This window comes from Lycium barbarum, chromosome 5 (assembly GCF_019175385.1).
Source record: "Lycium barbarum isolate Lr01 chromosome 5, ASM1917538v2, whole genome shotgun sequence".
In the NCBI taxonomy this organism is placed as follows: domain Eukaryota; kingdom Viridiplantae; phylum Streptophyta; class Magnoliopsida; order Solanales; family Solanaceae; genus Lycium; species Lycium barbarum.
This window is the reverse complement of record NC_083341.1, coordinates 23,435,358-23,449,723: the sequence shown is the minus strand read 5'-3', so window position 1 is coordinate 23,449,723 and position 14,366 is coordinate 23,435,358. Positions and strand designations below refer to the sequence as shown.

Below are 14,366 nucleotides of genomic sequence, written 5' to 3'. Positions count from 1 at the left end.
TCCCTTCTTCTTCTTTTTCAGTATTTTTTTTTCAAATCTTTTTTTCAAGGGACATGGCTTGGGAAGAGAAAGAGATGGATGGATGGACAATGAGGTAGTTTCTACGAGGAAGAAAGAAGAAAAGGGCAATGGTTGGGTGGGTGGTGTTGGCGGTGGGGGTATAGAAATTAAGTTTCTATTTTCTTTTTTGGTTAATTCATTGGCCAAATATATTTAAGTAATTTTTTATTTTCTTTTTAATTCAAAATTTAGTTTTGAATAATTATTTGAGTCCATATGCCACATGTCATGATTTTATTCGTCGTCTTTCCACATAACCTGCGTGTGAGTTTCACGCACCATAATATTTGGACTGATGGTGATCTTGTGTTTAATATGTACAAATCCAGAATGGTAGAAGTGTTCAATAGGAACACGGTTGGGTTGAGGTGTCTAAGTGGAAAATCTGGACAAGTTTAGGTGGCCGCGGATGACTTAAGCCATTTATAAGGTTTGAAATTGGGTTTAAATTCTATATACTAATGGTGTAAAAGTATATAAACGATTATGCCACTTAAAAGGTCTGAAAAATGTGTTTTCTCCATTAAGTGATAGAGGCTATGATTTTCTAAAGAGAGAAATTGCATCTACGAGGATATTCAGGCTGTGAAACAGAGAATTCATCGACTTATGAGAAATCCCAACAATCAATAATTCAAGTCATGGTTTCAAGAGATTCATTTCCGCAAGGAAAAACCTACAAGTCTCTATAACTATTTCTACCTGAGTTCCTTTACTGGTATCATAGTCATATATTTGTTTCCCGGCCGTTTATATGATTAGTATGAATTATCACTTTTAGGGATTTTATATGTTAATCTTGAAATTTTATTGCGTGACTTCATGTTTAGATTTGTCTAATTTTTGCATGAAACCTTAATTTAGACATTTAAAATTTACTGGCTTTAAGTCGGGTCCCCACAAAACCTTAATTCATGGTCTTTAAGTCCAAAAGTCCGATTTCCTGGGGGCTACCATGCCCTAAACTCTACCTTGTATATGCCTATATAAAGGAGTACATATTCCCTTGAAAAAACGTCTCAAAAATCTCATAAGCTCATGGAATATTCACAAAGAAATCAAGAGTTCAAATACTATCACATTCTTTCCCAAGATCAACTAAAAGTACAGCTGAATGTTTCTTGACAATCAAATGCTCCAATAAAATTCACATAATCATTCACTCGAGAGATACGCCACTTTGTCCCTCGATTGAAGAAACAAGAAATAAGTGATCAACGAAGTTCATCATTCTACATTCGAAAAAGTCGCTGTTGTTGCCCTTGAATAATAGAGAACTTTGGAGAAAAGAATTAAAGAATAAACAAAATAATACTCACAAAGGTTCATTAATAAAAGGCAAAAGCAACAGGTGGTTACTAGGAGGATTGTGCAGGAAATTTTTCCTAGAGGAACCTAGAAGACCAGGTTTGCCAACAGACTAGCAAAGCTTAATTAGTATCCGTAGTGCCTTATATTTTGTTTGTGGTTGCAATTTATTTTCCGCACTTTAGGAATTTGTTGCAAAAACTTATAGCTCTTTTTCCCATAATTTGTTGATCGTACATTTCGATTTTTAAAGCAAAGTTGAAGCTACAATAAAAGACCGTTTCTGGTGTACTCTCTACCAGAGGCCAAAAGACAGTTTCTATCACAATAAAAGCTACAATACATAGGAGAGTGTTTAGATCTCACCCCAAGATGCTCGTTGGCTCATATACATTGTCGGTGTAAAAAAAAAAAAAAAATCCACCATGAGGTTATTTTTATGGACTGTGTGTTTACCAGGTGTCTATGGACTAGAGTAATGCAGTGGGTTCGAATGCAGCCTTATACAGCAACCCACTGGGACCAAATGCAACAATGGTTCATCCAGATGGCGAAAGGGAAATCGACAAAGGCTCAGGTTTTCAAATTACTATACGCTGAACTAGCCCACACAATATGGATAGAGAGAAACCAGCGGATCTTTGAGCACAAAAGCAGAACAACGGACAGCCTAGCCAAAGATACAGCAGTCATAGCCAATATTCGAGCCTCTGGCAGGGCCAGAACCTACCTACTGTCTTGCGTTTTTTAGTAAGTTGTAATACATGATTTGAGGCTGGTAGAAATAGTGGTAGAGTGCTAAGGACCTGAACAGGGAAGAAATCTCCTTCTAATTGGTACCTTTTGATGGTTTGCTAAAAATAGAAGCAGCACCAGCGATTGGAAGCTGTAGCTATGTATTGGAACACTTTTGGTGATGAATAAAATTTCTTAATTACCAAAAAAAAAAAATCATAAAAAGCAGTGGGGCAAGAATATAACTGCTAGTACTTTCTGATATGAATTGAAAATTGCTCTGTTCTAATATTCGAATTTGTTATTTAATCCTCGAGAGAGATATATGATGGAACTATATTAACATCAAGCTTGTATATCATAAAAAGTGTATAAATATTAGAAAAAATTCAAGCTTGGAATTTGTGTCTTACATTATGTGCAAAATACAATAAAGTGAATAAATTCATGCAAGAGAATAGTGCATCTTGTCCTCCACTCTCTGGTTTGAAGATCACTTTTTAAAACTTAGTTTTCCCCGCTCTCTCGGAGGCATTTAAATATAAGTGAACTTTAAGTTTTAAAATTGAGGGGAGGTGATTCAAGTTTTAATTATTGAGTAGAGGTGATGATTTTTTATTAGTTATTAAGGGATTTTGAGCTTGCCCAACAGTTTTATTTTTGACACTTTGACCCTCAACTTTATTTTTAACACTTTGCCCTCAAGTTTTATTTTTAACACTTTGTCCCTCGCCCCCACCCGCTCCCTGACCCACCCCCACCCCGCTCCCTGCCCTTGTCCCCCAACCCCCACCAAAAAAAAAAATCAAAAAAGATTTTGAAAAGTGTTTTTTGTTTTTTTGCACCAACCCCACCCCTGCCCCCTGCCCCCTGCCCCCCTCCCTTGCCCCCCACCCCCACCAAAAAAATGTTTTTTTAAAAAAGATTTTAAATTTATTTTTTTTTGTTTTTTTGCACCACCCCCACCCCTGCCCCAGCCCCCGACCACTCCCTCTCCTTTGCCCCACCCCACGCCCCACCAAAAAAAATATTTTTTTAAAAAGTTTTTTTTTTGCACAATCACCACCCCCTGCCCCAGCCTCCACCACGCCCCCCCCCCCCCCCTTGGCCCCCACCCCTACCCCCACCAAAAAAAAATATTTTTTTAAAAGTATTTTTTTTCACCACCCCCAGCCCCCACCACGCCCCCTCCCTAGACCCCACCCCCACCCCCACCCTCTCAAAAAAAAAAAAATTATTTTTTTAAAAAAAAGTTTTTGTTTTTTATTTTTGGCACCATCCCCCTCCCCCTCGCCCCCACTCCCTACCTCCCAAAAAAATTAATTTTATTTTTTAAAAAGAGTTTTGAAATGTTTTTGTTTTTGATTTTTTGCACCACACCCCCCCCCCCCCCCCCCCCCTCCCCGGAAAAAAAATTGAAAAGAATTTTTTTTTTCTTTGGTTTCTTACTCCACCCACCCACCCCCAAAAAAATTGTTTTAAAAAAAGTTTTGAAAAGTTTTTGTTTTTTGTTTTTTGCACCACCCCACCAAAAAAAACATCTTGAAAAGAAGTTTTGAATTAGAGAGAGAGATACCTCCTCCATATGTTTATCCTAGCAAACCCAGAAAAAGGTGGACAAAGAGGAGGCGTGGAATCGGAGAATCATTGCGAACGAGAAAAAATAAATGCTCCTTATGCAAAACAGTTGGCACAAAAAACAACATGTCCAAACCGAAATGCTCCATAGTTGTTAATTGCACTGTGTTGTAATAATAGTTATTTGTTGGAACTTTATGACATTTTAATGTTGTTCTTTTTTAGAATGATAATTTCTGTTCTTGGTGTTTGTGAACTTGGTTTATATGATATATTGATCGTGTTCAATCACAAATGTGTGTATTCTTGTTAATAAATTGCTGAACAATTTTTAACAACTAATGAATCTGTTGCAACAGATTTGTAACTTGTTGTGTTTTATCTAACAAGTAATAGGACTTATTGCAGCAACTAGTATCTTATTGGGTTTTATCCAACTGCTAAAAGATTTCAACAAGTAAGCAATCTGTTGCAACAACTGACAGGCCTTGTTGCAGCAACTAAGTTGCATTTTGGGGTTTTCTTAACAAGTGGAGTGACTTGTTGCAGAAATTGGGTAACTTGTTGTGTTTATCCAACAAGAGTAACACTACTAAAAAAACAGGTTTTACCGACCTCAGTTGAGGTCGGAAAAAAAGTCGTAATATTTATTTTTTAATTTTTTTTAAAATAAACCGACCTCATGAGGTCGGTAATATTTTACCAAAATTTGAAAAAATAATGTACCGACCTCACTAGGTCGGAAATTTATTTGATGATAAATATTATAACTTTATTTTTAATTTGAAAGAATACCGACCTCATGAGGTCGGTATTATTTTAAATAAAAAATAAAATTATTAAATATACCGACCTCATGAGGTCGGTATATTTTGTCAAAAAAATAATTATTTAAGTTGCAGACCTTGTGAGGTCGATAAATATAATAATAAAAAAAAAATCTGATCACTTAATTTATTAACCCTTTGTTCCTTTACCCCCATTTTTACTTTTCACTCAAAATTTAAAACCCCCACACCCCCTCCCCCGCCCACTCCTCTCTCTCTCCTCCTTTCACCACCACCGTATCCTCACCCACATCGTCGTACCTTCGCCGCCAGCCAGCTCCGCTGCCAGCCAACCAGATTCGGCTTCGTCGCCACCACCATCTATTCCAGGTATGTTTTTTAATTGCTTGGGTTCTAGTTTAGGGTTCTTCAAGACACATTTAGTTTTTTGCTTCTTTGGTAAGTTTCTCACTGATTTGGTTTTATGGGTTAGTGTATTTGGTTGATTATAGCTGGAAACGTTAATGTGCATTGGTTTTTTGCTCCCTTTTTTGTGGGTCTTGTTGATTATTTTTTGGGTTATAGTTAAACGAAATTAATATTAGTGACCAGTGATTACTGTTATAATTTTGGCTGTATATTTCCAGCTCCTGTATCTTGTTCAAATGAGCATTTAGTCGTAACTCTATGGCATTTAGGTAATGGAAACATCTAGTTTTTAAACTAAGCAAAAGAATATTTTCTCTTTTTCCACTGGATTTGTAGAAGTATAAGCATGTTTAGGTTAGTCTTGTGTTGAGTAGCTACAAGTTATTTTCTTACTGGTAATTCGATTTATATTACTTTATTTTTTGTTTTAACTTGGCTGCTTATTTACCCTTTTGAAAGATCTGTTTGTTTTTCTTGTTGTGGGTGTTACATATTTTCTGTCTTATCATAATTTGAGATTTTTTTTACCAGAGTGGAACTGTGGTTGTTTGTTGAGAGAGAGCTGATTTTAGCTATGGAAAATTACATTACTAAATTGAGAATTTTGAAAAAAAAAAATGTAGTCTTTACATTCTTGTTCTTTTTTTTTAAAAAAAAAAAGGTGGGGGTGTTAATGGCTCTTGATGTTTGATAACTCATTTCCATATTGCTTCTTGGTTTTGATTCTGAATAGGTGCTTTGTGTGCTCTTGGATCTTGAAATCGTAAAGGTGTCACATAAATTGGGAGAGAGGGAGCAATGTATTAGGTTTATTATCAACTGGGTATTTGTGATTTCAAGAAAAATAAAGTAATTGGGTCATGTGTGATTTTTTGTTTATGTTTTTGTGGATTATCAGGTCACTGAAGGCTACTGTGCTTGATGCCAATCTGAATATTGTGGTTGCAAAATTGATTAATTTCGATTCTGAGTTATCTCATTACAAAACTGAAGGTGGCGTTTATCGCGACCCGTTAGTAAATGGAAGAATTGTTTCACCCACATTAATGTGGGTAGAGGCATTTGAATTGATTCTTCAAAGACTCGAAAAATCATCAAAATTGGATTTTGGGAAAATTGCTGATGTTTCTGTTAGTGGACAGCAACATGGTAGTGTATATTGGAAAAAAGGCAGTGCTTCAATATTATCGTCTCTAGACTCTAAGAAATCATTGGTAGAGCAACTAAATAATGCTTTTTCGACAAAAGAATCTCCAATATGGATGGACAACAGCACGACAGAACAATGCAAGGCGATAGAAAAAGTTGTTGGAGGGGCAATGGAGTTGTCTAGACTTATCGGTTCTCGTGCATACGAGAGATTTACTGGTCCGCAGATCCGTAGATTTTTTGAGACACAACCAGAAGTTTATAATAATACTGAGAGGATCTCCCTTGTTAGCTCCTTTATGGCGTCTTTGCTTATTGGGGGCTATGCTAGCATTGATCATACTGACGGTGCAGGGATGAATTTGATGGACATTAAGCAGAGAGCGTGGTCCGAAATCATTTTAAAGGTAATAGCACTTCTTGGTGAATGTTATGTGTTTTTGAAGAAATTAGTGCTTATCTATTTTAATCATTGTTAGATTTTCAGTGAATGTTAGTTTTGTTGCTTGGTTAATTTGTGCTTTACTTGGTTCTCTAGGCCACAACTCCTGGTTTGGAGGAAAAGCTTGGAAAACTAGCTCCTACACATCCTATTGCTGGACCTATTGCTTCCTATTTTGTGGAGAGGTAGATCTTTTTCCTTGCTTTAAACTCCAATTCATCAGAAGAAATATAAAGCATTTTTTTCTCGAAATCAGTGAGGCTTCTTGTTAAGCCCCTTTGTGTCCTTACCGAGGAAGACACTAGTGATGATGAAAAATTGATAGTCTGCTCTTCCTTATGGAGATTACAAATGATTACAGATTTTCGTTATACCATTATTGTATCCCATGGTTTCTGTTCTTTATTCATACTTGATATTTGATAATGATCAGAAAATAAACGCAAATCGTGATAGTATAGTGGCTATAGACAGTGGGAGAGAGGATTTAGTAGAAACTAATCATCCATTCAATCAGGGACTGACCAAGTGTTCGTCCGAACCCAATAACTTGGCTTAGACACTAAGTTAAAAAATCCACTAAATTAGTGTACATAATAGAATATGGACCCAGTAAAACGGCCATGGGAGGATACCGAACTAGTAAATATCAAAAAAAGAGTTTGTTAATTAAATACCATATTTTGATGGTTAAGTGACGAAGGAGAAGAGAGATAGCATCCCGACTGGCTAGCGATGAGGAGAAAAGAATCCCAATGTATGTTCAAATTCTGGATCCACATCTGTGCATTCAATTCAATGTCTCTATTGGCCTCTTCTCTGTTCTTGCTGGTGAAGTGGTTAGAGAAGCACTTTGATTTAGCTAGGTTCACAATGTTATCTGCCAAAACCTCTTTGCTCTTTTTTAGGTGTTAGTATAGAACTATAGATACATTTCCTTATATTTTCTATCTGCGAGTTAAATCTTCCATTTATTTCATTTTCATTTAAAAAAAATTGGTAATTTATTTCATTTTCTTTATTAATTACTCAATTATTATTTTTGCAAGAACTCAAACAAGGGAGGATATTGCCTCAATATGAGACATTCAGAATCACTCATGTGAAGAAGAAGAAGAAAAAGAAAAAAATAAACAGTGAAGAACCCGAAGAATGGATTTGTGGATTGTGTAAGTGTTTTGTGGATGTTTGTGAGAGGTGAAGTAGTCTAATGTTGTAGACTAACTTAGTCTAATGTTGTATACTAACTTAGTGTAGATCTACTAGTTTAATGTTTTGTGGATGTTTGCAAAGGTTGTGAAGTAGTTTAATGTTGTGTAGATGTTTGCGAATGTTGAAGTAGCTTAATGTCTCTTCGGAATGTTTGAATGACGTTTTGATTCAACTTTGAAGTAGTTTCGAATTGAATTTGACGTATTATTGGCTGTAATATATGTGTTTGTTGAAGTAGCTTAATGTTTTATATTTTTCAGTACTTTGGTGAATTGTTGGCAGCTATTTGAGCCGGTTTTAGTTGAATATAAAATTGTTTCATCTTGACAGGGGGGCGGTTGGAATAGCAGCTGGATCCTACAATTTTTTTGTAGAATACCGACCTCATGAGGTCGGTTTTCTGCAAAATTTTCCAAGAAATTGCAAATTACCGACCTCATGAGGTCGGTTTTCTGTAAAATTATCTAGAAATTGTAAATTATCTAAAACAATATATCATATATTCATATAAATTACCGACCTCAGGAGGTCGATAAACTCATATCATTATATTATTAATATAATTTACCAACCTAATGAGGTTGGTATTTTATTTAATTAATACCCGGCTCAAAAAACATTACCGACCTCATGAGGTCGGTTTTTTGCGACCTCATGAGGTCGGTAATAATTCCGACCCACTATTTTCCGACCTGATTTTGAGGTCAGTTTTGAGGTCGTTTTTTGCCCAAAACCGACCTCATGAGGTCGGAAATTGCCATTTTTTTTATCGGAAAATCTTGTTTTTTAGTAGTGTAAGGACTTGTTCAACAACTGTGTCACTTGTTGCAACAGATACTACAGTTGTTGCAACAGATACTACACTTGCTGCAACAGATATTACAGTAGTTGCAACAGATACTACTTGATTCACCCATATTTAGTGATCAACAAAGGGAAATCAATGATATTTAGTGATAAACAAAGGAAATCAACGATATGTAGTGATTAATTTATAATACTTAATCAATTTGATGGTATTTTGAGTCAGGAAAGATGATCTATTAAGTCAGTATGCACTAAATCCAATGATCATTAGAGTGAATTAATATCAACTACTTGATTCACCCATATTTAGTGATAAACAAATGAAATCAATGATATTTAGTGATTAATATATAATACTTAATCAATTTGATGGTATTTTGAGTCAGGAAAGATGATCTACTAAGTCAGTATGCACTGTGAACTACTTGATTCACCCATAGTTAATGATAAACAAAGGAAATCAACAATATTTAGTGATCAGTGTATATACTTAATCAAATTGATGTATTTTGAGTCAGGAAATATGATATACTAAGTCAGTATGCACTAAATCGAGTTATCATTAGAGTGAATTGATGTGAACTACTTAATTCACACATATTTAGTGATAAATAAAGGAAATCAACGATATCTAGTGATCAATATATAATATTTAATCAATTTGATGTATTTTGAGTCAGGAAAGATGATCTACTAAGTCAGTACGCACTAAATCGAGTGATCATTAGAGTAATTTGATGCAAACTACTTAATTCACCCATATTTAGTGTTAAACAAAGGAAATAAATGGTATTTAGTGATGAATATATATATCTACTAATATCCTTAATGGGTTAGATAGTAATTTCATGGATTAGATGGGCAATTCTAAGTGTATTCTTCCTAAATCAACTGATCATTACAGTGTTTTGATGTGAAGTACTTAATTCAACCATATTTAGTGATAAACAAATGAATTCAATGTTATTCAGTATAAACAAAGGAGTTCAATGTGATCAATATCGTGAATATGTTGCAACAATAGAGGAGTTGTTGCAACATATGAGATACCTGCTGTAACATATGAGTAAGTTGTTGCAACATATGAGATATTTGCTGCAACATATAAGTAAGTTGTTGCAACATATGAGTAAGTTGTTGCAACATATGATATATCTGCTGCAACATATAAGTAAGTTGTTGCAATAATTCAAATCTGTTGCAACAACTAAGCAACTTGCTTAAACATCTGATCCATCTGTTGAAACAGATTAATAACTTGTTGCAACTTCTTCAACAAATGTATGATCTGTTGCAACAATTAACTCATATGTTGCGACAAAGTTTTTAGTTTTTGCAATAATTTAAGCCATTGTTTGATTTTTTCCAACAAGGTGAATAATTTGTTGCAACAACTAATTAACTTGTTTAAAAAGATTAGTAACTTGTTGAAACAGATTAGTAACTTGTTAAAACAAATTAGTGACTTATTGCAACTTCTTCAACAACTGCATGATCTGTTGCAATAATTAGTAAGCAAAATAAATAAGTTTATAAATAGAAATTGTTCAACAGTCACCTTGGTTGCAAATACCACAACTAATCAAAATAAATAATTTCATAAACATCATTCACAAATAACATAAAGGACAAAAAAAAAACACAAAAATTGTTCAACAACAACCTTGGCTCCAAATATCACAACTTAAGTAATAATTTGTTCAGCAACTGCTTTCTAAGGTGTAGCAGATTTCCTTGATCTACTCCGTCTCCTTTATTTCCATCATCAGTTTCTTCATCTTCTAGTTCTTCTTCACTTTCTTCATTTGTATCTACTGCTTCTTTGCTCTGTTCTTCATCTCTTTCTAAGTATTGATTGTCAGTTTGGTTGTTCAATTTGACTATATCTTTCCTCAACATTTGCTGATTCATAAATAAATTGTCTACTTGTTGCAACACGTGTAGAAATTGTTGCAACAACTATAAATCTGTTGGATATCTTCTACAAACAGAACCAAATAACTGAAGCTATGTCCAACAGATTTGTAGTTGTTGCAACAGATTGTCTACTTGTTGCAACAAGTGTAGAGCTTGTTGCAATAACTACAAATCTGTTGGATATCTTCTACCAACAGAACCAAATAACTGAAGCTATGTCCAACAGATTTGTAGTTGTTGCAACAGATTGTCTACTTGTTGCAACAAGTGTAGAGCTTGTTGCAACAACTACAAATCTGTAGGATATCTTCTACAAAAAAAACTAAATAACTGAAGCTATGTCCAACAGATTTGTAGTTGTTGCAATAGATTGTCTACTTGTTGCAACAACTACAAATCTATAGGATATCTTCTACAAAAAAAAAAAAACTAAATAACTGAAGTTATGTCCAACAGATTTGTAGTTGTTGCAACAGATTGTCTACTTGTTACAACAAGTGTAGAACTTGTTGTAACAACTACAAATCTGTTAGATATCTTTTACAAACAAAAGCAAATAACTGAAGCTATGTCCAACAGATTAGTGAGTCGTTGCAACAGATTGTCTACTTGTTGCAAAAAGTATAGAACTCGTTGCAATAACTACAAATCTGTTGGTTATCTTCTACAAATAGAATCAGATAAATACCAGGACCAGAACAAAAAAACTATATGTCGGATATATTTTCCTAAACCCTGAACCATACTAGACAACAACAGAAAAACCATCTATTCACTACAAACTTTTCCTAAACCCAAAAAAAAACTTTTCAAATTTTTTTTTGGGGGGGGTGGGGGGGTGGGGGGGGGGTGGGGGGGGGGGCTGAAAAAACAAATAAAGAAAATCAATACTTTAAAAAAAAAAAATTTGGGGGGGGGGGGGGGGGGGCGAGGGGTGGGGTGGGTGAGGGGTGGAAGGAAGAAGAGTGGGGAATGGTAAAAAAAAAATCAAAACTTTTTTTTTTAAAAATAAAATTAGGGGTGGGGAGAGAGAGGGGTGATTGCGCGGGGCGAGGGTTGGGAGGAGGAGGGGGGGGTGAAAAAACAAATAAAGAAATTAAAAAAAAATTAAAACAATTTTTTTAAAAAAAAAATTAGGCCGGGGTGGTGGGGGGTGTGGGGGTGGAGGAGGGTGGAGGAGGAGGAGGAGGAGCTGCTGGTGAAAAAGCAAATAAAAAATATCAAAAATTTTCTTTAAAAAAAAAAATTGGTGGGGGGAGGGGGGGGGGGGGGGGGGGGCGGCGAGGGTGGGGCTGCGGAGGGGTGGGAGGAGGAGAAGGGGGGCTGGTGGGTTTTTTTTGGATTAAGTTGGAATCTTTTTGTATTTTATAAAAGATTAAGAAATTTGAAAAAAATACATTTTGGACCCAATCTTTTTAATCTCAAATTTAATTGGATTTTGATTTGATGTGATCCGCAGATGTCACCTATACTAATTTCATAACTAAAAGGTCACCTTTAGTTAAATCTAAATCTTCCGCTCTCTCGGATGACCAGTTTTACCAGCTTTAAGTGTCCTTTTGTTTAATCATTCGATCGGTATTCGAAGCTTACTGATTTTGACTAATTAGAACTCGTGTCGTACAGGGAATATCTCTCTATTAGAACTTAGAAGTCTGTCCATTTCTACAACTCGAATACAAGACTCTAATAGGTGGAAAAACCTTATCCAGTCTACCACATTTGTTGATGACTCTGCCGGCATTAAGACTCTTTTGGCGTGAAGTTGAAGGTCACTTTCATTACAGTTTTGTATTCCTTGGAATCTCTTATCCTCACTTTGCTCTGCTTATATGCAGACAAAGGTCACTTTCAAGAAACATAATATGCGCATAATACTCTGCTTATAAACAATTCTTTGAGAGGGTCTAAAGTTGTACAAGAAAACTAAATCAACATATTCTCAGTGACGGAAAATGGATATCAAAGTTGAGATCATCTCTAAAGAAATAATCAAACCGTCTTCTCCAAGTCCTAAGAGCCCTATCAGCCACAAGCTCTCTCTTTTAGATCAAAAGGCTCCAAATTGTTACACTACTTTCGTTCTCTTCTACCACAAGAACTCAAGCAGTAATTTGGAAAATATTTTTGATTCTCTTAAAGTATCCCTCTCAAAAACCTTAAATCACATGAACCCACTTGCAGGAAGAGTAAAGGATGGATTTACAGTAGACTGCAACGGCCAAGGTATTGATTTTTTACGTGCCAAAGTTCATGAAGACATGTCAAATGTGCTTAAGAACGTGAAAATTCAAGTCCTGAGAAAATTACTACCAATGAATCCATTGACAAGATCAGATGACAATGTCTTGTTGGCACTACAAATAAACTGTTTTGATTGTGGTGGAATTGCAATAGGTGTCTGTATTAGTCACCTTATAGCTGATGGTTCTTCCATTGCCACCTTCCTCAACACTTGGGCAAGCGTTTGTCTTGAGAAAAATGACAGCATTAATATTTCAGACAATTTGTTCATGGATTGTACTTCCGTTTTTCCACCAAAAGAGGTCCACAATTTTTCGGTGTTTAAATTTGGGAAAAAAGATCAAATTCCACCAAAAATGGCAGCAAGAAGATTCGTGTTCGATGAGTCCAATATTTTGGCTCTGAAAACAAATGCAGATTGTTCAACTTCTCGAGTAGAGGCTGTGTTAGCATTTGTATGGGAAGCAGTTATTGCCGCTATGCAGAAAAGGAACAATAATAATGCTATCAAAAATGGCAGAAGGGTCTAGGACCCTGAACTTGTCAATTTTTACTCAGTGTACACTTAAACTTTACGTTGGCCTAATTACCCCCTTAAACTTGAAAATATGATAGGCACGACCCCCTGGACGCTGACAACTCATGGAGGTGGTCTACACGCGCTGCCACATGGATTTTTTTGTCCATATGACATTTTTTAAAGGATAAAATATATATTTTTTACTTTTTAAGTTCAACAATTATTTGAATCATCTTTTTCGGGCCAAATCTGTAAAAAAAGAACTTGAAAATATTTTGACTATAATTTTTTTGTTTGCCTAAAGATAATGATATTCTAATCAAGTTATTTTTATATAAATATTTTGACTATAATTTTTTTATTTGCCTAAAGATAATGATATTCTAATCAAGTTATTTTTATATATTTGGCCAGGAAAAGAAGAAATACACAGTAAAAACAAATAATCATTGAATCTGAAAAAGAAATCAAATAAAATATTAACCAAATATTTATGAATTTGACCCGAAAAAATAATGCACAGTTGAAATAAATAGTACTTGCATGAAAAGAAAAATACACAATATTTTTGTAAAAAATACACCGTCTAAACTTCATTACTTTTGCTAAACCTTATTTTTATTTGAATAAAATAAATAGAATTTCAAGTTGAAACTTTCAACTAAGTTATTTAGATTTGGATCCGAAAAAAGAAAAAAAAAATACATAGCTAAAATAAATAATCATCATATCGAAAAAAAAAAAACACAATTTGGATAAAATATGCAATGTATATTAAGAAAAAACAATAAGATATACAATTGGATCAAATAAAATCATTATATTGATTATGTGGCAATTAATAGTTGAAAAATACCCCATTTGAAAGCTGATTTTTCGATTTTTCACCCATCCACGCGCCTAAAAGAGAGTGTATCCACGCTCTTTGCCACATCAGCGTCTAGGGGGTTCAGGCTATCATATTTTCAAGTTGAGGGGGGTAATTAGGCCAACGTAAAATTTAGGTGTACACTGAATAAAAATCGACAAGTTCAGGGGGGTCCTAAACCCTTCTGCCATCAAAAATTATGTAATTAGAATTCCAATAGACTTGAAGAGAAGAATTCAACCTCCATTACCTCAACAAATCATGGGAAATATCATTCACATGGCAGAGGCAAATTGGGAAGTTTCTGAGGGAGCCTTGGATTATAAGTTA

At 34.9% G+C, this 14,366-nt stretch overlaps 2 protein-coding genes across 2 annotated transcripts; both read left to right on the top strand.

Annotated features, from left to right (window-relative positions):
* The first annotated feature begins 53 nt into the window (after nucleotides 1–53).
* On the top strand, nucleotides 54–7,325 carry LOC132639322 (xylulose kinase 2-like). The gene is made up of 6 exons (XM_060355774.1): nucleotides 54–94; nucleotides 1,828–1,945; nucleotides 5,611–5,684; nucleotides 5,776–6,478; nucleotides 6,565–6,653; nucleotides 7,172–7,325. Exons 1-6 carry the CDS (start codon nucleotides 54–56, stop codon nucleotides 7,323–7,325), a joined length of 1,179 nt encoding a protein of 392 aa, XP_060211757.1.
* A 4,426-nt stretch (nucleotides 7,326–11,751) lies between these two features.
* Nucleotides 11,752–13,484, top strand: LOC132642388 (stemmadenine O-acetyltransferase-like). The gene has a single exon (XM_060359612.1). The coding sequence runs from the start codon at nucleotides 12,360–12,362 to the stop codon at nucleotides 13,176–13,178; it is 819 nt and encodes a 272-aa protein (XP_060215595.1). The 5' UTR covers nucleotides 11,752–12,359; the 3' UTR covers nucleotides 13,179–13,484.
* The last annotated feature ends 882 nt before the right edge of the window (nucleotides 13,485–14,366 follow it).

Bases quoted from the DNA above. Each gene is read 5' to 3' on its own strand.
- LOC132639322 (XM_060355774.1), top strand. From the start codon at position 54: ATGGCTTGGGAAGAGAAAGAGATGGATGGATGGACAATGAG. The intron at 1,946-5,610 runs GTTTTCAAATTA...GATTCTGAATAG, and splicing joins GGAAATCGACAAAGGCTCAG to GTGCTTTGTGTGCTCTTGGA. The intron at 5,685-5,775 runs GTTTATTATCAA...GTGGATTATCAG, and splicing joins GAGAGGGAGCAATGTATTAG to GTCACTGAAGGCTACTGTGC.
- LOC132642388 (XM_060359612.1), top strand. From the start codon at position 12,360: ATGGATATCAAAGTTGAGATCATCTCTAAAGAAATAATCAAACCGTCT.